The sequence below is a fragment of the Dipodomys spectabilis genome, unplaced genomic scaffold, assembly GCF_019054845.1.
Source record: "Dipodomys spectabilis isolate Male_0828 unplaced genomic scaffold, ASM1905484v1 ptg000173l, whole genome shotgun sequence".
In the NCBI taxonomy this organism is placed as follows: domain Eukaryota; kingdom Metazoa; phylum Chordata; class Mammalia; order Rodentia; family Heteromyidae; genus Dipodomys; species Dipodomys spectabilis.
In genome coordinates this window covers 1,466,194-1,492,985 of record NW_024870850.1, presented here as the reverse complement: position 1 = coordinate 1,492,985, position 26,792 = coordinate 1,466,194, and the positions used below count along the sequence as shown (strand labels likewise).

The following is a 26,792-nucleotide window of genomic DNA, read 5'->3' as shown; positions in this document are numbered from 1 at the left end:
TTCTTTTGTGTTATAATAAAACTTTATTCATAAAAGGAAGGCTGATTTGGCCCCTGAGTCAAAGTTTCCCCATTTTTGTTTTGTGAGTGTGTGTGTGTGTGTGTGTGTGTGTGTGTGTGTACATGCACGTGTGTGCGTGCATCTGTCTGTATGCCATTCTGTCTGTGTCTGTGTCTGTGTCAAGTGGTATTGGGAATGCAATGCCAAATGAAAATTTTATCTGATTTGTTGTTGTTTTCAAAGGTTTAGACATATACTGTGAAAACATTAGGGATTTTCTATGCATGAATGAAAATAAAATACTGTAGGTCATTAGGATAATGTAATGTTTTAGAGAAAATAAAAAGTAATGGATAAAGATGCATCAGATAAAAAGACTTCATGTGCCCTATAAAACTATCATAATGAAATCCATTTGTAACATATACACTAGAAAATTTAAAGTAATACAAAAATTAAATTTAAAAGACAGTCCACTTACAGTTGGAAAAATAACTTCTCTTTGGTCTGTTTGCCTAAACTTAATTTTTTTGTTGTCGGTGATGGGGTTTGAACTGTGGACCTGGGTGCTGTGGCTCAGCTCTTCAGCTCAAGGCGAGCACTCTACCACTTGAACCACAGTGCCACATGTGGTTTTCTGGTGGTTTATTGGAGATAAGAGTCTCATGCACTTTCTTTCTGGGCTGGCTTTGAACCCTGATCCTCATATCTCAGCTTCCTGAGTAGATAGGATTACAGGCATGAGCCCCCATGCAGAGATAAACTTAATTTTTAATCCATTAAGGTAAACTAAACAGAACCTCATACTTGATTTTATATGTACTTTGAAATGTCAGCTTTACAAAAAAATTCTAAGATTTAAAACCTAATGGAGGATCTGTTTAAGACCTATACACTGAAAGTCAAACCTTTAAAGTCAGAAATTGGGAAACCAGGAAATAGAAAGAATTCTTATGTGCACAGAATGGCAGGATTAAAACTGTGAATGTGGCTATATTCCCAGTAGTACCCTATAGATTTAATGCTATTTCCTTGAAAATTGTTGGGCACTGTTTTGCGGAACAGAAAAACAAAAATCCCAAACCAAAAGCAATCAAGAACGTCTTTAATCACAATTGAGAATGTGAAGAGCCTTGTCTGAACCCAGGAGGGGCAAAGAGTATATGAGTGGGATGGCAGATACCTGTCATCCCACCTCTGTAAAAAGTAGAGATGGAAGGCATCAGAGTACCACTCAGGCCTATACAGATGTTAGTGTCCACAGTAGTACATGCCTGTAATCACAGCTATGATGGGAATGGACAAAAGGATTGAAATTCTGGGCTTTGTTCAGATCTGCTGGCGAGTTTGCAATATGAGGGGCACAGTAGACTAGTGATTTGGTCTGATATGTGTCTAGAATAGACTGATGCCTAGTGAGGGGTGCTCAGTATGCCCCTGGTCATGAATTTACATCTATTTTTTGAGGGACCGGAAGCAGCCTTCCAGCATCCAGATATGATATCTGGGAAGGAAGGCACTGGTCTCAATTATGCTTTAATGGGAGGTTGTCTCTGGACAAGTGCTGGGTTGGCAGATGCAGGCCTCAGAGGGAGTGTCTTCACTTGTATCCTAGAGTGGCATCTGACTTGTCCCCAGCTGGTTTCTACTTCACATGGACGTACGGAGTGTGGCCCTGCACTGGCAGGCTCTTGGTCCAGACCTGACTTGTTTGCACCTAGTTGGTGGCAAATGATTGGCCCCAGTCTGGCTCATGAATGACAAGTGGCTTGTGCTTGGCCCTAGGCTAACTCACACTTGGTGAACTAGTCTGGCTCAGCCCCATGGCTGGCAAGCTCTTCTCTGATGGGTGGGTACTTTGTATGGCATGAGGTTGGGGCCGTGGGGACTAAATTCAGGTGTCAGGGGTGGGCGTGAGATATGGAAAGGACCTGCTCCCATCAGGTGAGAGTGAGATTATCCACAGAATCTTTTAGCAGATCAGAGTTTTCTACAGGCAGTGAGGACTGGGTAGAATGCTTGGTCCTATTGCTGAACCAGTTTTAGTACCAGGGGTCTCTCGTTGGAAACAGACAAGTGAAGGGTTTGAGGAAGTCTTCTGGCCTCTTTGTCTTCTTCAAGTATGGTGTCCATAGAGGTAGGGGTTGGGCCTAGCACTCTGGGTCACCAGCAATGCTGGCAGTACCAGGAGATTGGTCCCTAGCATGGTACTCACAGTTCCTGGCGCTCATCCTGGGCTGACAGGCAGCACTGTGAAGGTCTTCTGCCTCAGGATGCTGCAGTCTCATGTTGTTGATCTGTGTCCCAGGGTGCACGAATCAGGATCCGAGTATTGTGAACATTTTCTGCATCTGGATGCTGTGGACTCACATTGATCTGGATCAATGTATGTGTTGATTAGGGTCCTGGCATTGGGAAAATTTTCTGCATGTTGATACTGTGATCTCACATTGCTGATCTGTGCCACTGTGTGCTCTGGTCAGGGTCCTGGGGCAGCCTTGGGGTCACTATTTGTGAACTTGTCATCATTATCTATATTGCAATTTTACCGTTAGTCTGCATTTAATAACAACAATGGTGCTTGCAACAGAAGTAATAGTTATTGAAGAAAGACAAAAGATTAAGTGAAAGGAATAGGAAATATATTTAACAAAATTCTTCAGACACCTTCCTGAACATCCAAAATGATAGAACCATTCAGATACAAGAAGCCTTTAGAACCCCAAACAGACCAGACCAGAACAGAACGTTTCACTCCCACATTGCTATCTGAACAGAATCAATAGATACCAAGGAAAGGATCCATAAACTGTAAGGGACAAAAGATCAATGACCTGCCTATAAAGCAAAACCAATCCCAATAAATACAGATTTCTCAGCCAAGACCATGAAAGCAAAGAGAGCCTGGAATGAGGTATGCTATGCCTTAATGGCAAATAACTACCAACCAAAAATAGTATATACAGATAAGCTCTCCTTCTTAACCAAGAGACAAATACAAACCTTCCACAACAAGAAATATGGAAACAATTGATCTCCACCAAACCAGAATTACAAAAAAATACTCAGACATTCTGCATATAGAAAACCAACAAGAACACAATATTGACTGAGAAAACCATATCAGAGAACCCGATAAATATAGTAAGAAAGGAGAAGGCACAGCACCTAAAAAAGTGGATAACAAGCCAGGAACTTCCAGAGACTTCTCAGTCCTAACTCTCAATATTAATGGACTTAAATCTCCTATTAAGCAACATACATTAACTAGCTCAATCAAAAAGACCTATGGGAGGTTCCTCAAAAGACTTCACATAGAACTCCCCTATGACCCAGCAATACCACTTTTGGGCATTTACCCTAATGTTTACAAAAAAGACCACACTAAAGCTACCAGCACAACTATGTTTATTGCAGCATTATTTACCATAGCTAAGATATGGAACCAACCCAGATGCCCCTCAGTAGATGAATGGACAAGAAAATGTGGTATATATACACAATGGAATTATATGCCTCCATCAGAAAGAATGACATTTCCCCATTTGTTAGGAAATGGAAAGGCTTGGAAAAAATTATATTAAGTGAAGTAAGCCAGGCCCAAAGAAACATGGGTCCCATGGTTTCCCTTATTTGCAATATCTAGTATAGGTATGAGTCAAGCGGAAAAAGTCAGAGAATGTGATGTTAGGAAAACGAACCCTCAAATATGTATTTTAATGTTTTTGTTTCTTTCATGCATGTGTTTCTAACGCATTTATAAGATTATTTCTTTGTTGCTTTGTATGTCCCTCCCCCACAGTGTAACCCCCGCTTTCACTATATTTGATGTCAGTATAACATGTGGAGGAGACGGGGACAAACAAGTCCTTTAAGGATTCAGGTGGACCTGTTGCAACAATGAGAAGTACAAAATGTCATGCCAAAACCAGCTTTACAATGTCGGTGGGGGGGAGGGGGGTATGATTGGGTGGGGGGGAGGGGGGAGGCTGGGAAGGGAGGTGAAGGGTAAACAAAGGAGGAGGCTGCAATGCTTGCTAAGAAATGTATGCATTATCCTGCCCATGTAATTGTAACCCCTCTGTACAGTATGTTCTCAAATAAAATAAAATAAAACTTAAAAAAAAAAAAAGACCTATGGCCACCTAAACTCTGATAAGAGAGCAAAAACACAGGATGGAAGGACAGCCTCCTTGACACATGGTACTAGAAGAATTGGCCATACACATGCAGAAAACTGAAGTTAGATCCTTATACAACACCTTGCACTAGAATCAATTTCAAATGGATCAAAGACCTCAGTGTCAGACCAGATACTTGTAATATTACCAGAAGTGTTAGGGGAAATACTAGGGGACCTTGGCACAGGTCAAAACTTACGTAAAGATCCAGAAACATGACAAATCAAAGAAAGGCCAAATAAATGGGATTACTTTAAACTGATGAGTTCCTGCCTAGCAAAGGACATACCTAGCAGAATAAATAGAAAGAATGGGAGAAGATATTTACTAACTACACAACAGAGAAGGGCTTCATATCTAAAATATGAAACTTCTTTGAAGAAGAAATAAGAACGGCCATTAGATACAGGCAGAAATGTTCAACTTCTTCTGGCCATGAAAGAAATGGTAATTTAATCACCTTGGGAGTCTACCTCATCCCAGTTAGAATGGCCATTATCAAGAAAACAAATAATAACAGATGCTGGCAGAGAGGTGGCCAAAGGGAATGCTTTTAACTTGTTAGTGGGAGTGTAAGCTTGTACAACGACTCCGGAAAGCACTACGGAAGTTCCTCAAAAGAGTAAACATAGAACTTCCCTAGGACCTAGCAATCCCACTCCTGGGCATTTATCCAAATGAACATAAATTGGTCCACACTAAAGCTACCAGCACAACCATGTTCACTGCAGCACTGCTTACCATAAGTAAAATTTGGAATCAATCCAGATGGCCCTCAGTAGATGAATGGATCAATCAAGAAAATATGGTATATACCCACTATAGAATTCTATGCTTCCACCAGAAAGAATGACATTGTCCCATTTGTAAGGAAATGGAAAGGCCTGGGAAAAGTATATTAAGCTAAATAAGCCAGATCCAAAGAAACAGGCTCTGCATGGTTTCCCTCACTTGTAATAATTAAAATATGTCTAGGATATTCTTAGCAGAGGATCACAATGGCTCAATAGTTGTGTCTATATGACTATATAACAAAATACTTATTGAAATCAAATCAAAAGAAGGTTTTTTCTTGTATGATTTGTAGACACTTCTTTTTTCTTTCTTTTTCTTCCTTTTTTATTTCCTGTTGTCACTTTTTTCTGAACCTTTTCTCTTGCACATAAATTCATCCAATTTGGAAAATGGAAGAGGAATCACAGAGACAGTAGGACAAAAAATGAAACAATTCGACAGTGGTACTCACCACACACTTCTGAAAATGAGGAAATGGAGTCAGAGGCACAGTGAGAGAAAATGGAGTGGCTAACACTGTTCAAAAAGAAATGTACTCATTATCTTACTTATGCAACTGTATCCCTTGTATGCCATCTTTACAATAAAACTTTAAAAAATAGAATTCCAAAGATGGATGGTTATAGTCTACATAACTTCTCCTAAATTTAGTCTTACAATGAATTCAATGTATGTACTAATATTTGATGAAAGGTATAGAGGCAAAATAGTGCTACTTTGCTCAACATGATTGAAAGTACTTCCATAGTTACTCTTTACTACATTACAAATATTACTTTTATGAAATAGATGTATGTAGCAATTCCTTGTTATATCATCAATTAATGTTTTTAGGATAGGCTTATAGCTTGAAAACCTTTATCTCAAACAATTCAAATAACTCATTATGGAAAATATTATTTCATACAAATTTATTGAATTCTGCTTTATATAATCATATGACTATCACACATGGTCACATAATGGCAATTCTTTCTATTCTCTTTTTAAATTCTATTTTCTGGTAAAGATGCTGTACGGAGAGGTTGCTGTTACATCAGTAAGGTAGTTACATTTCTTGTCAGGCATTATTACCCCTCCTTTGTTTTTCTCTCACTATCCCCCTCTCCTACCTCCCCCACTCTATTCTCTTCTCTTATTTTTTAAATTATTGTAAAGGTGAAGTACAGGTGGCTTTCTCTTCTATTCATCACTTCCTCTTACTTATCTTTCATATCGCTACTACTATGATTGATTACATATCCAATTGTGGAACTCTATTATTTTTACTGCTGTTGCAATATAACAATGTTTTAGCAAAAAAAGTGTCAATGTTGCCTTTTGAGGTGGTATTATTTAGGACATAAAAGTGTATTCTTTTATTTGTAACATCCTCAATATATTTATCAAGTAATGGTTAAGATATTTGTTTCTAATTAACTTATTTTTTCCTTCTGATGTAAGAAATTTTATGAATGGAATTGAACACTTACTACTGTGTAAAACACTAAATCTAGATTTTTGTGATGTGCTTTATGAGGCTACTGGCGGAATATTTTAAGCCTTTTGTATAATTTTTGTTAGTCTAGTGGCTTCAACACTGGGCCTGGGCACTGTCGCTGATCTTTTGTGTTCAAGGCTAGTGTTCTATCATTTCAGCCACAGCTCCACTTCCAAAATTTTAATTGCAGATGAGAGTGTCATGGACTTTCCTGCTCAACTTTACTTTGAACCATGGACCTCAGATCCAGCCACCTAAGTAGCTATAATTAGACATGAATCACGGAACCCAAGCTCTTGTCTAATATTCTAATGACACACTCAATAGTATCCCTTCCTACATTTTTCTTTGCAGTTTTAAGGGAACTTACACAATAGTTACACTCTGAAATGTAGGAAAGAAGAAAAGGTAGGCATGGAGGAATAGATGTATTGCAAAATGGTTGGATGGGAGACAGGCAATAGGTTAATGGCAGTGAGAGAAGTTCATGGGTAAATGGGTGGACATAGGAAAGGCAAAGAAAACTAAAACTAAAACATAGCAAGATATTAACATTTTACTGCTTTTTTCAAAAAGGTTCCTGTGAATTCTAACAAAATATTAAGAACTACTCATGTATGAAGAAAACCATTAATTGAGCACATTAAAATTGTTTTGAAAAGTTGTGGGTGGAACAAGAAAGAGGGATGAGGGGAAATTTATTTTTTAAAAAAATCACAAACATATGTCATAATGAATCCCATTTTTACAAATAAAAATGTAAGAAAATCTCCAGGCTATCTACAAATTCAATGTGAAACATACCAATAGTCCAACCTCATTCTTCAAGGAAATAGAAGAGGCAATCCAAAAATTCATACTGCACAATAAAAGACCCCAAATAGAAAAAAAAAAACCTTAACAGAAAGCACAGTTCTGGAGGAATATCAATACCAAATTTCAAACTCTACTACAAAGCCATAGTAATCAAAACAGCTTGGTACTGCCACAAGAAGAGTCATCAGGACCAATGGAATAGAATTGAAAACCCAGAAATGAACCCACAGACCTACAGTCATCTATTCTTCCAGAAGGGAACTAAAAAAAAGAACAGAAAAAAGACAGCCTCTTCAGTAAATGGTATTGGTAAAATTGATTAATCACTTGTAGATAACTAAATCTAGATCCTTATATATCATCCTGCACCAGAATCAACTCCAAATGGATCAAAGACCTCGGAGTCAAAGCAGACACTCTGAAAACCTTACAGGATGGAATAGGAGAAATCCTAGGAACAGGCCAAAATTTTCTTAAAAGAGAATCAGAAGCACAACAGATCAAAGAAAGGTTGGACAAATGGGATTGCATGAAATTGCAGAGCTTCTGCATGGCAAAGGATATAGTTAGCAAGATCAATAGAAAACCCATGGATTGGGAGAAGATCTTCACTAGTCATACAACAGACAAGGGCCTCATATCTAAAATATAACTGGAATTCAAAAAATTATATCCTCCGACAACAAATCCTCAAAGAAACAACTGCCCAATAAATAAGTGGGCTAAAGACTTAAAGAGAAACTTCCCTGAAGAGGAAAGGATGGCCAATAGACACATGAAGAAATGCTCAAGCTACCTAGCCATAAAAGAAATGCAAATGAAAGCAACATTGAGATACCACCTCACCCCAGTTAGAATGGCTATCATCAAGACTCTGATAAAGGGGGTGGGGGGGGTTGGGGGGTGGATGGGAAGGGATGGGAAGGGGAAACAAAGGAGGAGGCTACAATGCTTGATAAGAAATGTACTCATTATCTTGCCCATGTAATTGTAACCCCTCTGTACAGTATTTTCACAATAAAAAAAAAAACAATAAAAAACAACTCTGATAACAACATATGCTGGAGGGGATGTGGCTAGAAAGCAGTTTTAGAGTTCCAGTGAACAGTCCTAAGCCAGAGAATCACACCAAGTGTGCCTTCACAGGACAGAGAGTTAGGCCAGAGAGAGAAACTACAGGCAAGGAGACAGCCCTGAGCACTTGCCAGCAGCCGCCGCCGCGGCTCTCTCTCTACTTTCATCCCACCCAACTTATTTCCTGCTTTGAGATTAGGACTTAGTTAACACTCCCTGTGCCTTCCCACATCACTCTATTCTAATTTTTTAGCCACTTCTCTTCTTAACCAAATAATTTCTGGTTTACAAAATTCTTCATTGCAGTTCATAGCCCATTAATATATAGTTGTTTGATGTTGAATAGATGTATGTGTTGAACTAGAATGTATCTGCAGTCTATTGAATGTGCAAATTCAGACTTTGTTTGATGCTTGACTTAAGATAGTGTTCTAGCACAAAACTGGTGTTAATTTCACCCCAAATGGGCAGAGTAAGCAGGAAAAACACAAGAAAAATGGCAAGTTCAGGTATCTCAACTCCCACTCATGATAATCAGGGGACAGAAGAGATAATGAATAATACAGAGGAGAGTTCCCAAATAGTTCTACAAACACTGCTGGCAAACATAATAAATGAAAAATTAAAACATACAAAGGACTCTGTAGGAGCGTGATAGGGAGAGAGAGGAGGCAATCCAAAAGTTTATGCAGGAATATCATAAGCATAAGGAAGCTACTCAAAGACTGATACAGGATTTGCATGAGCAACTTGAGAATACTCAAAGAGAAAGGCAGGAATGGCGTGAGCAGGCTGAGAACACTCAAAGAGAACTACAGGAATCGCACGAACGGGAGGAAGCTAATCAAAGAGTAATACAGAAATTGAGAAAGCAGGATGAGAACACACAAAGATCACTAAAGGCATTCGTGGAATCCATTAACAAAGAGCTGAAGGAAGTCAGGGAGACCACAAAGGGAATGCTGAATGGAACCCAACAGAAGGAATGGGAATCCAAGGAAACCATAACCAATCCACTAAGTGATTTGAGAATAAACACTGAACAGCAAATTAAGGAAGTAGAGAAGTTGATACAAAATCTAAAACAAAGCTTCAACAAAGAATTTGAAGCCATCAAAGCTAACCAATTAGAAGGAAAAGAAATAAAAAAAAAAAAGTAGAAAGTCTGGACAGCAGGTTAGACCATGCAGAAGATCAAATCACGGGGAATGAAGATAGCCTAGACATTATAGAGAAAGAACATACAACAATCCAAGACAAATCCAGGAAATATGAGAGATCTATCCAACACTTGGAAGACACCATCAGAAGGCCTAATCTAAGGAAAATGGGTGTAGAGGAGCACTAGAAACAGAAGTTAATGGTCTAGGAAATTTGTTTAACAGGATCCTAGCAGAGAACTTCCCATACATGCAAAAAGATAGGCCTATTCAAATCAAGAAGCTATAAGAACTCCAAATAGACCAGACCAGAATAGGACATCCCACTGTCACATTATAATCCACACAGGATCAATTCAGACCAAGGAAAAGATCCTTAGAGCTGTCAAGGAGAAAAGATTAATCATCTATAAAGGGAAACCAATTAGAATCACCTCAGATTTCTCAGCAGAGACAATCAAAGCAAGAAGAGCCTGGAATGATGTATGCCATGCCCTAAAAACAACTATCAACCAAGAATACTGTACCCAGCTAAACTCTCCTTCATAACTGAAGGCCAAATAAAAATCTTCCATAGCGAAGAAAAATTGAAACAATATATCTCCACCAAACCAGCCCTACAAAAGATTCTTAAAGATGTCCTACACATAGAAAACCAACAAGACCACAATAAAGGTCAAGAAACTGCACCCAAACTGAGAATCAAGAACCATAGGAAGAACTCAGTTTTTGCAGTCCCCAAGAAGGTGGATAACATGGCAGGAACTCGCAAATATCTCTCAGTCCTTTCTATCAATATTAACAGATTTAACTCTCCAATTAAGCGACATAGACTGTCTAGTTGGATTTTTTAAAAAAAGATCCTTCTATCTGCTGCCTTCAGGAATCACATCTTGCCCGTAAAAACAAACACATTTTCAATGTTAATGGCTGGAACAAAATCTACCAAGCAAACAGCCCCAATAAACAGGCGGGAGTTACAATCATAATATCAGATGAAATAAACTTCAAATTAAAATTTGTGAGAAGAGATAAAGAAGGTCCTTACATACTAATTAAGGGATCTCTCCTTCAGGAGGATATTACAATTCTAAATATCTATTTGCCAAACAACAGAGCACCCAAATTTATCCAAGAAACACTACTTTCCCTCAAATGCCACATAGATCCAAAGACATTAATTGTTGCGGATTTTAACACACCACTCTCCCCACTAGATAGATCAACTCGGCAAAAACTCAACAGAGAAACTGCAGCTCTAAACAGCTGCATAGATCAACTAGACTTAAAAGATATCTACCGAACATTTCACCCAGCAGCATCAGAATACACGTTTTTCTCAGCAGCACATGGAACATTTTCTAAAATAGACCACATTTTAGGCCACAAAGCAAACTTGTCCAAATTCAGAAACATTGAAGTTACACCTTGCATTCTCTCAGACCACAAGGGAATAAAATTAGAACTCAACACCAAAAGCCACCAAAGAAAGTCCGGTAAAACATGAAGGCTGAACAACACACTGCTGAATCACGAGTGGGTCAAGGAAGAGATAGAAAGGAAATTCAAATGTTCATGCTATTCAACAAAAATGAGTACACAAATTACCAGCTCCTCTGGGACACAGGAAAGGCAGTACTCAGAGGCAAGTTTATAGCTCTGAGTTCCTACATCAACAAATTGGAGAGATCGGAAACCAAAAATTTAATGAGACATCTGAACCTCCTTGAAAAAGAGCAGCAAGATAAACCCCAATCCAGTAGATGGAAGGAAATAATTAAAATTAACTCAGAATTAAATGAATTAGAATCCAAAAAAACTATAGAAAGAATCAACAAAAGAAAGGGTTGGTTCTTCGAAAAAATTTACTAAATTGACAGATCCTTACCAAAGCTTATCAGAAAAAGAAGAGAACACACCTAAATAAATAAACTCAAAGATGAGAATGGAAATATCACCACAGAAACAAAAAAGATTCAGAACATTATAAGGGAATAATTCTCAAAACATTATGCTAATAAGTTTGAGAACTTGGCAGAAATGGACCTTTTCCTAGCAAAAATTGACATGCCAAAACTAAACCAAGATGAGTTAAACAATCTTAACAGGCCCAGATCAAGCATTGAAATAGAAACAGCAATGAGACCTCCTAGCTAACAAAAGTCCAGGACCAGATGGTTTTACAGTGGAATTCTACAAGGCCTTCAAAGCAGAGCTCACACCAATACTCCTCCAACTCTTCAATGAAATTGAAAGAGAAAGTTCACTACCGAACACATTTTATGAAGCCATCATAACCCTCATCCCAAAACCAGGCAGGGACTAATCAAACAAAGAGAACTCTAGACCCATTTATTTGATGAACATTGATGCAAAACTTCTCAACAAAATTTTGACCAATCGCATTCAACAATTCATCCAAAAAATCATACACCACGATCAAACAGGATTCATTTCAGGGATGCAAAGCTGGTTCAATATACGCAAATCAATTAATATAATTCATCACATCAACAGGAGCAAGGATAAGAACCACATGGTTATCTCAATAGATGCAGAAAAAGCATTCGAAAAGATCCAACACCCCTTCATGATGAAGGTTTTGGAAAAATTAGGAATCCATGGAACATTCCTCAATACAATAAAGGCTGTATATGACAAACCTACAGCCAGCATTATACTTAATGGTGAAAAACTAAAGCCATTTCCTCTTAACTCAGGAACAAGACAAGGATGTCCACACTCTGCACTTCCCTTTAATCTACTATTAGAATGCCTAGCTACAGCAATAAGACAAGATGCAGACATAAAGGGGATCCAAATAGGGAAAGAAGAAATAAAACTCTCCCTCTTTGCAGATGACATGATCTTGTATTTAAAGAATCCCATAGACTCCACTCCCAAATTACTCAAGCTGATTCAAAACTTTGGCAAAGTAGCAGGGTATAAAATTAACCCCCCAAAATCAATGGCATTTCTGTATGCCAACAAGGAGATAAGTGGGGTTGAAATTAGGAAACCAACTCCATTTGTAATAACCCCACAAAAAATAAATACGTAGGAATTAACTTAACCAAAGAAGTAAAGGACCTCTATGATGAAAACTTTAAAAACTTGAAAAAGGAAATCAAAACAGAACTTAGAAAATGGGAAAAACTCCCGTGCTCCGGGATTGAAAAGATTAACATCGTGAAAATGGCAATACTTCCCAAGGCTATCTGCAAATTCAATGCCATACCTATCAAAATTCCAACCTCATTCTTCAAGGAAATAGAAGAGGCAATCCAAAAATTCATATGAAACAATAAAAGACCCTGAATAGCAAAAACGCTCCTCAACGGAAAGAACATTGCTGGAAGAATATCAATACCAAATTTCAAACTCTACTATAAAGCCAAGTAATGAAAACAGCTTGGTACTGGCACAAGAAGAGACCTCAGGACCAATGGAATACAATTGAAAACCCAGAAATGAACCTACAGAAACATAGCCATCTAATCTTTGATAAGGGAGCTAAAAAAATAGAATGGAAGAAAGACAGCCTCTTCAATGAATGGTGCTGGCAAAATTGGTTACCTACTTGTAGAAAACTAAAGCTAGATCCTTATATATCATCCTGCACCAGAATCAACTCCAAATGGATCAAAGACCTCGAAGTCAAAGCAGACACTCTGAAAACATTACAGGATGGAATAGGAGAAACCCTAGGTCTCCTTGGCTCAGGCCGAAATTTTCTGAATAGAGACCCGGAAACACAACAAATCACAGAAAGGTTGGACAAATGGGATTGCATGAAGTTGCAGAGCTTCTGCATGGCAAAGGACATAGCTAGCAAGATCAATAGAAAGCCCACGGATTGAGAGAAGATCTTCACTGGCCATAAAACGGACAAGGGTCTCATATCTAAAATATAGTTGGAACTCAAAAAATTAAATCTCCCAACAACAAATCCTCAAAGAAACAACTGCCCAATAAATAAGTGGACTAAAGACTTAAAGAGAAACTTCTCTGAAGTGGAAAGAAGGATGGCCAATAGACACATGAAGAAATGCTCAACCTCCCTAGCCATAAAAGAAATGCAAATCAAACCAACATTGTGATACCACCTCACCCCAGTTAGAATGGCAAAAATCAAGAATTCTAATAACAACAGATGCTGGAGGGGATGACAGAAGGGAACCTTACTTCATTGTTGGTGGGAGTGTAAACTTGTTCAACCACTTTGGAAAGTAGTATGGAGGTTCTTCAAAAGACTTCACATAGAGCTCACCTATGACCCAGCAATCCCACTTTTGGGCATTTACCCTAATGTTTACAAACAAGACCACACTAAAGCTACCAGCACAAGTATGTTTATTGCAGCATTATTTACTATAGCTAAGCTCTGGAACCAACCCAGATGCCCCTCTGTAGATGGATGGATCAAGAAAATGTGGTATATATACAAAATGGAATTCTATGCCTCCATAAGAAAGAATGACAGTGCCGCCTTTGTTAGGAAATGGAAAGACTTGGAAAAAATTATGTTAAGTGAAGTAAGCCAAGTCCAAAGAAGCATAGGTCCCATGATTTCCCTTATTTGCAATATCTAGTATATATATGAGTTAAGCAGAAAGGTCAGATAAGGTGATGTTAGGAAAATGAACCCTAGGATATGTATTCAAATGTTTTTTTTTTTCTTTCATGCATTTGTTTCTAACAAATAATTAAAATTAAATCTGAATAAAATGAATTAGAGTCCAAAAAAGTATAGAAAGAATTAACAAAATGAAGAGTTTGTTCTTCAAAAAACTAATAAAATTGACAGACCCTAAGCAAATCTTATGAGAAAAAAGAGAACACACCCAAATAAACAAACTCAGAGATGAGAATGGAAACATCACTACAGAAACAGCCAAGATTCAGAATATAAAAAGGGGGTACTTCACAAACCTTTATGCTATTAAGTTTGAGAATCTGAAAGATATGGACAAATTTCTAGCAAATATTGACATGCCAAAACTAAACCAAGATGAGTTAAACCGTCTTAACAGCCCCATATCAAGCATTGAAATAGAAACAGCAATAAGAGACCTCATCTAAGAAAAGTCCAGGACCAGATGGTTTTACAGCAGAATTCTACAAGGCCTTCAAAGCAGAGCTGACACCTGTACTTCTCCAACTCTTCAATGAAATTGAAAGAGAACGTTCACTACCAAACACATTCTATGAAGTCATCATAACTCTCATCCCAAAACCAGGCAGGGACTCATTCAAGAAAGAGAACTATATACCCATTTCTTTGATGAACATTGATGTATAACTTCTCAACAAAATTTTGGCCAATCAACTTCAACAATCCATCCAAAAAGTCATACACCATGATCAAACAGGATTCATTTCAGGGATGCAAACCTGGTTCAATATATGCAAATCTATTAATATAATTCATCACATCAACAGGAGCAAGGATAAGAACCACGTGGTTATTTCAATAGATGCAGAAAAAGCATTTGACATGATCCAACACACCTTTATGATGAAGGCTCTAGAAAAACTAGGAATCCATGAAACATTCCTCAATACAATAAAGCCTATATATGACAAACCTACAGCCAGCATTATACTTAATGGTAAAAGTTAAAGCCATTTCCTCTAAATTCAGGAACAAGACAAGGGTGTTAGCTCTCCCCACTACTCTTCAAACTAGTATTAGAATGCCTAGCTATAGCAATAAGATAAGATGCAGACATAAAGGGGATCCAGATAGGGAAGGATGAAGTAAAACTTTCCCTCTTTGCAGATGACATGATCTCGTATTTAAAGAACCCCATGGACTCCACTCCCAAGTTACTTGAGCAGATTGGAACCTTTAGCAAAGTAGTAGGGTACAAAATTAACCCTCAGAAATCAATGGCTTTCCTGTATGACAATAATGAGAAGAGCACAGCTGAAATTAGGAAAGCAATCCCTTTTGTAGTAGCCACACAAAAAATAAAATATCTAGGAGTTAACTTAACAAAAGAGGTGAAGGACCTGTATGACGAAAACTTTTAAAACTGAAAAAGGGAATTAAAGAGAAATACGCAAGTGGAAAAACCTCCCATGCTCCTGGATTGGGAGGATTAACATTGTGAAAATGACAATATACAAAAAACTATCTAAAAATTCAATGGGATACCTATCAACATTCCAACTTCATTCTTCAATCAAATAGAAGAAACAACCCAAAAATTCATATGGAATAATAAAAGATTCCGAATTGTATAAACAATCCTTAGTAGAACGAACAGCACTGGAGAAATATCAATACCAAATTCAAACGCTACTACAAATCCCTAGTAATCAAAACAGCGTGCTACTGGCACAAGAATAGACCTGAGGACCAATGGTATAAGACTGAAGACCCAGAAATGAACCCACAGACCTATAGCTATCTAATCTTTGACAAGGGAGATAAAGAAATAGAATGGAAGAAAAGACAGGCTTTTCAGTAAATGGTGCTGGCAAAATTGGTTAGTCACTTGTAGAAAGCTAAAATTAGGTCCATGTATATCACCCTGCACCCAGAATCAACTCCAAATGGATCAAAGACCTCAAAATAAAAGCAGGCTCCATGAAAACATTACAAGAAAGAATAGGAGAAACTCTGGGCTCTTTGGCACAGGTAAAATTTTTCTTAATAGAGACACAGAAGCACAACAAATCAAAGAAACGTTGGTATTGCATGAAACTGTAAAGCTTCTTCAAAGCAAAGGACATAGCTAGTAAGATAAACAGAAACCACGGATTTGGAGAAGATCTTCACTAGCCATACAACAGACACGGTCTCTTATCTAAAATATAGCTGGAACTCAAAAAATAAAATCTCCCAACAACAAATCCTCAAGGAAACAACTGCCTGATTAAAAAATGGGCTAAAGACTTAAAGAGAGACTTCTCTGAAGAGGAAATAAAAATGGCCAATAGACACATGAAGAAATGCTCAACCTATCTAGCCATAAAAGATGCAAATCAAGACAACGCTGAGATTCCACCTCATCCAGCTAGAATGTCTATAATCAAGAAATCTAATAACAACTATGTTTATCACAGCATTATCTACCATAGCTAAGATATGGAACCAACCCAGATGCCCCTCAGTAGATGAACGGATCAAAAAAATGTGGTATATATACACAATGCAATGCTATGTCTCCATCAGAAAGAATGACATTGCCCCATTTGTTAGGAAATGGAAAGACTTGGAAAAAATTATATTAAGTGAAGTAAGCCAGGCCCAAAGAAACATAGGTCCCATGGTTTCCCTTATTTGCAATAACTAGTATATGTCTAAGTCAAGCAGAAAAGGTCAGATAAATTGATGTTAGGGGAATGAACCCCAAGATAAGTATTCAAATGTTTTTTTTTCTCTTTCATGCAATTGTTTCTAACATATTTATGGATTTCTATGTTTCTTTTTATGTCCCTCCCCCATGGTATAACTCTGCTTTCACTGTATTTGATTTTGGTATAATTTGTGGAGAGGCAGGGCAAAAACTGATCGTTTAACTAGGGATACAGGTGGACCCATTGCAACAATGAGATGTACAAGTCGTTATGTCAAAAAATTAAATTTACAATTTTGGTGGGTGAGGGAGGATGGCGGGGAGGTGGGGGAAGTATGGGAAGGGACGGGAAGGGGAAACAAAGAGGAGGCAACCATGCTTGATAAGAAATGTGCTCCTTATCTTGCCCGTGTAATTGTAACTCCTCTCTATGGTATTCTCACAATAGAAAAAAAAAAAAAAAGAAATCTAGTAACAACAGATGCTGGAGGGAATTTGGTCACAAGGGAATCCTACTGCATTGCTGGCAGGAGTGTAAACTTGTTCAACCACTCTGGGAAGCAGTATGAAGGTTCCTCAAAACACTCCACAGACCCAGCAATCCCATTTTGGGGCATTTACCCAAAAACTCACAAGTTCATACCAAAGTACCAGCATAACCATGTTTATCGTGGCATTATTTATCATAGCTAAGATATGGAACCAATGTAGATGCCCCTCAGTAAATGAATGGATCAAGAAAATATGGTATACATACACACACACATATATGCATATATATATATACATATATATATATGTATATATATATATATATATATCTTTGAATTCTATGCCTCCTTCAGAAAAAATGACATTGCCTCTTTTGTTATGAAATGGAAAGACTTGGAAAAAATCATATTAAGTGAAGTAAGCCAAGCCCAAAGAAACATAGGTTCCACGGTTTCCTTTGTTTGCAGTGACTAGTGCATGTCTAGGACAAGCCAAGAAGGTCAAAGGCTATGTACATACGACCACATGAGAAGTTAACCAAAATATACTCCAAGACAGGGACACAACAGCTTTTTTTCTTTCTTGCTAGTGTTTTTAATGTACTTACAATACACTAATTGATTCTTTTGCTTCTATTTTATGTTCTTTCCCCATGGCATAAACCCTGTTTTCACTCGATTTGATGCCAGTGCTCTGCACCTTGTATATATATTTTTGTAATTTGGGGAGGGGAAGGAATATGGCAGGATGCTTAAATGCAGATGCAGGTTGACCATTGTGACCACAAGATGTACAGGACACTATATTGGAAATGAACTTTACAATGTCCAGGTGGGGGGTGGCGGGAGGAGTTGGGAAGGTGGGGAGGGAAGTGACAGTAGGGGAAAAATAAAGGAGGAGATAACAATGCTCTCTTTGAAATGTACTCATTACCGTACTCATGTAACTGTAACCCCTCTGTACAATATTTTTACAAAAAAATAATATATTAAAACAAAAAAGAAAATATAAAAATGAAAACAACAGCAGTTAATTCATAGTTGTAAAAAAGTTAATTTCTCTTTTCTTTGCTCTGGCCTAAACCTACTAGAGGACCAAGATCTCTCCTTATGCCTCCCCTGAATCTAGCACCAGAACCCAATGACTGAAATACATTCTTCCTTATTCAGAACTTGAACTTTCTCAATCGTCTCCATTTTCCCCATTTGTCATGGCCTTTTTTCTACCTTAGTCACTACATTGAATATTTAATTAACTTTCTTTAACAAACTTGCTCTAAGGGAGGAAAGGTAAATAATTTCCATCCTTACACATTATTCAACAGAGTTTGGAATAATTGGCATAAATGTACAATACCTGAATGTTTCTGGAGCACTTTCTTTGTCAGTCATGAACTTGAACTTTGGGCCTGGATGCTGTCCCTGTGCTCTTCAGCTCAAGGTGAGCTCTCTACCACTTGAGCCACAGTGTCAATTCCGGTTTGCTGGTGGTTAACTGGAGATAAGAGTCTCACAGACTTTCCTGCCAAGGCTGGCTTTGAACCGTGATCCTCAAATCTCAGCCTTCTGAGTAGCTAGGATTACCAGCGTGAGCCACCAGCACCCCAGGTGTTTATTGCTTTTTTTTTTTTTTTTTTGATAAGGCATTATTTCTTCTTAACTCATCCTAGAAATTTCTAGATTTGCAGACTCCTCCGCCCTTTTCTGATTCCCTCAGAGGAAATTGACCACACACATTTTTGTGGTTCCTTTGGGCCGCAGTCACACATGGTGGTTCTTCACTTCTCACTGGGAAAATGACCACTCCCCTGCTTCTGTATATGGCAATTTTCCACCTGAATTCCTTGGAACACTTAAAAATGGTGGGTGGAACCTTTTCAACAATTCAGAAACTCTGGCAAGTCTATTTTTAAAACACCTTGTAAAAGGCTCACCTGTACTCAGGTCACATTGCCACTGTTTTGCACACAAGTGGCATTGGGAATGAAAAATTCAACACACAATGATTCTAAGGATATGGAGAACCTGCACTTTTTACTTATGTAAGTAAAGGATAAATTCTTTCATGTTATCTGTGCATATGATTATGAGAAAAAAATCTGCTAGGTTTCCTCATAGAGTACCTGCAAAATTCGGAAACATTAGCTCTATCTGACACAGTTTAATTCTTAAAAATACTAAGTGGAAAAATGATTCATTGTAGAAGATTCCTTTCTCCACATCTTCAAAGGAACTTCTGGCTGCAAGGAGACTTGTAGCCATAGGTAACCAGGCAGGTTACCTATGGTTGTCTCACGTGTGTACACACAAGCACAGTACATGGGCTGATTAAAGATGTCCACTAACAGAGCTTCTATTTCTATGACACATTGGAGCCATCTTCTAAATGCTGTGGCCAGGTGTCTCATGATCCCCTAATTTGTGATTGATCCTTGTTTTCTTAGTCCTTGGAAATTCAGAAGCTAAAACTTAAGATAAAGCTGTACTGTACACATCACAAAAACTATGAAATGTTTTGTATAAGCTGTCACTTCCTAATTAAAACTTTAAATAGCTCAGTAAATAAGAACAAGAATTTACAGATGGGATTACATCAAACCAAAAACCTTTGGCAAAACCAAGCAGTCACTGGACTGAACAGATGACTTACATAATTTGCCAATTAAATATCCAGCAAATGATTCAGAACCAGAATAGACAAGAAGCTCGGAAAACTAAACTCATAAAGTATCAACAAGCCAATGAACAAACTGGGAGACAACGTCAATACAGTTCTCAAAACCAGAAGTATACATGGCTAGTAAAGGAAATTCAAAGCCAAGCAATAGTTAATTATGTCTCATTCCACTGACAATGCTGCTAAGGATGTTGGTAAGAATGGAGGGAAAGGGCACACTTACACACTATTCATAGGAAAGTAATTTCATTCAACCACTGTGAAAATCAGTATATAGGTTCCTCAAGAAACTATAGATGTATGATATGAACTAGTGCCACCACCTTATGAGACTAAAGGGTACATATACACGGGTAAATAAACCATCTGTCCAGATAACATAGGCTACTAAGAATTTAAAGGTAAGTGATCAAATCCTATATAATGTAATAAATAGACAAGTGTGAAAGCCCCTTGGAAATATCATTAGGAAAGGTTTTCATTTCTCCTGAACTTCTAAAGTATGTGTTGTATATTGTCTGAGACCCAGTGCATGATGATGGATAAGTGTACCCAATGTGCACCCAACACTACAGCTTTGTACAGACTGTCCACTGTTCTGAAGTCTCCACATGAAATTTGGATCTAACATATGTTGGCAACTTGAAAACATAGAGTTGCTTTTGATATTGGTCTGTTTGTGATAGAGAAGACTTTCCTCTATTATGACAGGTTCTCTGACCATTCCATCATGGAAAAGTCTTGATGTATGTTAGCATATTTAGTAATAATTATCTGTTGAATGCAAAATGGAACTCAATCTCAGCACTGACTTTGAGTTATTCACATGTAATTGCTAGTTTCAGTAGCATCATTGCTTTCTCAGGCAACAATAAATGGGCACATTTCTGGATTCCTCTGTATATGGAATTCATCTTGAAACCTCCCTGTATCAACCACCATGTTCTGTGGTTATTATGGACATTGTGTGTGTGAACACACCCTCTGGCTATGATGCCTTCATAACTTCAGTTGATATCCCACAAGCATAGACTTTGTGTGAACATTTCACCATGTACTGGGCATGGCATTTTCTGAGGCAATCCAGTTGCATCATCACAACTGGCTTTTGTGAGCATAGTTTCTTGGCACAGATGTTGACAAAAAAAACATTCAAGATAACTCCATCTCTGGAGCCTCACTCTCTGCGGTCTTGGATGAAATCATAACTCCTGGGGTGAAGGAGGCAAATATACAAACATGTTTTCCAACTCATGTTTTTCTCCTGAATGAAAGTTACAGATGTAGAGCCCCAGGAAATACTTTTACACATGACTTCGGTGTATTCACAAGAGTCTTTGATGAAAGGAGAGCTGTGTTGCAGATCTCTATCAATAAAAAGACACATATGCACACATAAAAATGTATATGAATATACATACCTGACATGAGGTCCTCACTTCTAGACAGAATTTCAGTGAGGCAGAGGCTTCAGGGATGTATCTTGTGTCTTTCACACTCCTTCTCCAGCTTCCCCTCCCTGTCAGGTCCTTGGCTGGCACTAGCTGCTTCTCTACTATGAAGCACCGAGCACATATGGATGGAGATGTGATGATCACTGGCTTTTTCCCTCTCTACACTTTGGGAATCGATCATAGTAATAGCGATTCCACCAGACAAGACCACACACCGTAAGTAACTCTTCCTTTTATTCCCATTTACTGTTTTGTTCTGAGGATGGGCAGTGGCTGAGGGAGCTCTGGGTGCACACATCAATGTTCTGTCTCCTCTCCAGTGACCTCCTGTCCTTATTGCACCAAGAACAGCTCAATTTCATGATTTAGCTTTATTTCTACTGCTAGTATGAGAGGACTCTATCTTGTTCCATGTATCTTCTACTTTCCAGGCCAGTAAGGTCTTCACTTTAGTCCAGAATCTCTGCATCTTCTCCATCCCAGCTGCCATCACAGAAAATGAAGGAATGTTATTACAATCAAGCTGAGTCCCTGGAATGAGTTTGGGACTAAAAGGCTGAAGCTACATTTTCTGTCCCCCTGGGCCAATAATCTGAGAACTTTTCCTTTTTAACACCTATATTTTGAAGACATTGATAAAAATTCTTATTGGAGGCTGGTGGCTCATGCCTGTAATCCTAACTACTCATAGGGCTGATATCTGTGGATGGAGATTTGAAGCCAGCCCAGGCACAAAAAAAATCTGTGAGACTTTTATCTCCAATTAACAAGCCAAAAGCTGTCAGTGGAGATATTTCTCAACTTACAGAGTGATGATTGTGAGTAAAAAAAAAACCTCAAGGACAGTGTCTGATGCTGATTTCAAGCTCTAATATTGCCACACACAGACACACAAACACACACACACACACACACACACACACACACACACATTATTACTATAGTCAGGTAGATAATGTTCCAAACTAAGCATTGTGTCATTATTTCATGTCAGAAGTGCTCCACAATCCAAGCCTTTACCAGGCAGCTCAGCATTATCAAAGATCCCTTATTGGAGAATTTTATTAGCCCTGAAGAGTTCTGCCTTACTTGTGCACATGCATATTCTTGGCGTTTAGTCGGTACCAGAGAGTCTCAAAGCAAATAAAGAAAAAAGAAAAATGAGTGTAACGAACTTCAGGAAATGTTAGCAAACTATCTGATTCCTAGTGCAAGGGAACCTGTCATTGTTTTTTTTTTTTTAATCATTTTCACTTCTTTCCAAGGACCACTATGACAATGATAGCCTAAGGTAGCTGCCCAAGCATGAGAGTGTAATCACAGGACAGGAATTACTCTCCTGCTATCAAAGATATGTATCCTTGTCTTACATGTCACTGGTGTGCTTATCTTTCTTTCTTTTGTGGTGGTCCTGGGAACTGTCCCTCCACTGTTTTGCTGAAGGCTAGTGCTCTAGCATTTGAGCCTCATCTCCACTTCTGGCACTTTCTGGTGGTTTAATGGAGATTAAAGTCTTACAGACATCCCTGCCAAAGCTGGCTTCAAAACATTATCCTCAGATCTCAACCTCCTAAGTATCTAAGAATACAGGTGTGAATCACTAGTGCCTGGCTTAGTTTATTCTTTTATTCCCCACTGTTTAACCATATTTAGCTGATTTTCATTCTCTTAATTTTTCAAAATGTTTGAGGACTTTTGTTAGTGTGTATTATGATTTCAGCCAATGAAGGTTTCTTATCTGCCCACAAATATGAAATGAAGTATGGTCTGGGCTAGTAAAATTTTATGCATGGTATTGCCTATGGACAGCAGTATTTATCCATGAAGACTTTCTTGTAGCTAAATGGAGCACTGTGATTAGACATCAGTAGGTGAGAGATTTGACTCACCTCTGCACCCACTGATGTTACAGCAATGTTCCTCAATTTTTACACAATATGGTGCTTATGCTAATTATCTGGTTCATATTGTAGTTCCACCATGCATGTCTCATACTTTCAGTAGTCACTCACTATATTTATGACCACTTCAAATATCTTGTCCCATGTCTTTGTTCACTCTGCCACATCTGTCATTTCTTCTGCTCACTTTCAGAGTCTTGAAATAGCTAGGATTAGAGGCAGGAGCCATAGTGACTGGCTTGCTTTACACTCTTGATTGGCTTTTTCTCTCAAGGCTGATGTTCTATCATTTGAGCTATACCTCCACTTCTAGCTTCTTGTTGGTTGACTGGAGATAAAGAATGTCATGGACTCTTCTGCCCAGCAGGCCTTGACTCAAGACTCTTACCTCTCAGCCTCCTGTTCAGCTAGGATTGCAGGCATGAACCACCAGTGGAGGTAGTTTTAATTTCTTGAGGAATCTCCAATCTTTAAGTTTTATATACCATCACCAAAACTGCAATCTGTGTCTGAGTTGGTAGGCAACCCATTATAACTTTGATTTGTATTTTCCTGATTGCTGAAATAATTGAATCTTTTTCTCTTAATTGATTTTCCATTAGTACTTTTTCATTTTTAAATTATCTGTTCCTTGATTGGATTATCCATACTGTTTTCCACTATGCTATTATTCCTCTGTGAGATGCATAGCAACCAAGATATTTAACAATGCATTTGGCTAATTCACCATTGCTTTCATTGTGCTGAAGCTTTTCCATTGGATACAACAACAGCTGCTTTACATTTCCAGTGCTGGGAGTACAATTCAGGACCTTGTGGGTGAGACAAAGTATTCTGCCAACCCCTTAGTCAAATCCAGAGCCTAATTCTTGATTTCATTTTATGAACTATTTGAGTTGTATTTAAGTTACCTGTGTATGTACGCTTCCTTTCATTTTGTCTATTACTTGCAAAGTTCCAGGCTCTATTAAGAACTGACTGATTTTGAGTTTAAAAAAAATACTGGTGGAAGGGTAGAGATTAGTTTTAGTGTACATATGGAAACCCAGTTTCACAGTTCCACTCCATACTAATAGTGCCATCTTTAGGCCATATATTATTTGGCAACTTCTCTAAAAATCAGATATCTATAGTTGTTTGCAATTACTTCTTGGTCTTATATTTCTTTGATCCATGTGTCTGTTTGATCAATTTTTTCTGTTATTATGGCACCACAGTATAGAAAAACAGATATAAGGATACTTCATTATTGTTCTTCTGCCTTAAGACAGTGCTGGCTAATAGAGGATTTACTTTTTCATAAAATTTAGTCTTCCCTTTTCTATTTCTGTAAATGAAGTAATTACTACATGTATTTGATTTTTCCCCTCTTTATAAGAACTAGCCTTTCATTTTGTCTACCACATTTACTACGTTTGAACATTCTCAGATCTGTTGTATAGTCACTCTTACCAATAAGTTTTATACATATTTTAAATCTTATTTTCTTTATAAAGGAATTGATATTCAATGTGAGAGTTTATGAACACACTGCCTCTTGCTCAATGTCACCCCTTTTAACTTTCTTACCCACTCCTCTCACACGACTTCTTCTTTCACTTTCTTAATTTTAGATTATTTGTTGAATTTTGTCATTTAACAAAGCAATTTATGTATATAATAGCTTGATCATTGTAATCCCTTTAATATGCCCCCCTATACCCATCAGTATTTTCTCAGTTCTGTGGCCTATACAATGCATTCTTGCCTACATTCTACTCATTTCCCCTATTCATACTTCTATCTCTCTTCTGTTTCCTACCCTCCGCAACACACACAGGTATTCCTAGTACTCATTTTTTGTGCTTTGACATTATATTTCTAAAGAATTATACTAATTGTGGCCTTCATATAGTCACTTATACCTCAATAAATTCATTTATAACTGCTTGGGTGCTTACTTCCATTGTCATACAGTTACTGAATCCCCAAAACACTAATTTTGCTTTTCTGAAACACTGTTGTCAGCATTTAACAAAATTTTTATTCACACTCTTCACTCATGCTTCCAGTTTCCTCCTCCTTATGTGTATGATCAATCAGCTTTCCTTCAACCTATTTTCTTCCGTTTAGAAGATAGCACTCACATGATAGGCTTCCATGGGGATAATTTCTTATATGACTGTATAAGTCAAACAAGTCTATTCTTTCCTTTGTATTTCCATCTTCCCTTCATTGTTCCTTTTTAAAAATGCGTGTTGATTTCATGATATTAATTTCTTTATAATGCACATTCACACACACACGAACACATACAGACAGGACAGAGAGAAAGAAAAGTACTTTGATCCTCTTTACTCCTTTTTATTCTTTCTTTTTGGGATTTCAACCTAAATATATTGGGAAGAGGGTTGTGATCCTTGTATTTTACCATAGTGGTCTTGGAACTGGGAGTTCAATGTAAAGCTTACTTACAATTCTTTCCTCATCCACTGTGATTGAGATTCCTCTCTCCATGAGTTCATTGAAGTTGGATGCATCCATTTTTTAAAGTTTCATAAAGAAGAATAAAATTCCCTTACCTGATATTTGAGCTCTTCTTCTGGATGATATTGAAGAAAGAGCTATTCAGTGATTTGGGTCTGTGAACAGAATTTTTCTATAATATAGAAAAATATAGAATTTTTCACAAATAACACTTCGTTTCTGAAAGTTGCTCTTAAAGTGAACATTCATTAGTTAGCCTAGCCTGCCACGTAACATAAATTGGGTGATTAAACCACAAGATTTATTTTTCACACAGGTGGAACTAACTATGTTTTGATACAGGAAACAGAATATTTGATGTTTTATGAAAGCCTAATCCACGTTTAACAGACAACAGCTTTTTGTTGTGGTGCATGTGGTAGTGAGGGAAAAGCATGCTCTTTTTTGGTATTTAAGCCATAAATCTCATTTAGGCATATTCCCTTCGTGTCCTTATCTAATTCTATATACAACCATAAGACACTACATTCACATTCCATCCCAATTGAGGATAATATTTTAACATGTTCATCAGCAAAGAAGCAAGCATTCAATCCAGCAAAGTCATAAGTTTTGAAATACTCCTCAATTTCTATCCTATGCAGATTTATCTTCAAGAACTATCAGTTTCTTTTGGCCTTGGCTTTTGCTATTGAGGAAATCAACAAAAACCCTGATCTTTTGCATAACTTGACTCTGGGATTTGATGTCTATGATGTTCAATTTGGAGCTTGGAGGGTATTTAAGACTCCCTTCATTTGGCTCTTTGGGAAGTACAAGATTCCAAACTACTCTTGTATAAGAGACAGCAAGTCTATAGCAATACTAACAGGACCATTAGGAATAACATCTGCCCGCATTGGGACATTGCTGCAACTCTACAGATTTCCACAGGTGAGGGTGGGAAGGATACAAAAATGTCTAATTGGTGCCATTTTAGGTGTTAGAAGA

The 26,792-nt window shown here is 37.8% G+C and overlaps 1 protein-coding gene across 1 annotated transcript in view; it reads left to right on the top strand.

The window, feature by feature from the left end:
- Nucleotides 1-21,538: 21,538 nt before the first annotated feature.
- LOC122119863 (vomeronasal type-2 receptor 116-like) overlaps nucleotides 21,539-26,792 on the top strand; it is a 64,678-nt gene continuing 59,424 nt past the window's right edge. The window contains exons 1-2 of the mRNA XM_042693931.1: nucleotides 21,539-21,651; nucleotides 26,447-26,735. Of these exons, the coding sequence (XP_042549865.1) occupies nucleotides 21,539-21,651; nucleotides 26,447-26,735 (402 nt within the window). The remainder of the gene's footprint in view (nucleotides 21,652-26,446; nucleotides 26,736-26,792) is intronic.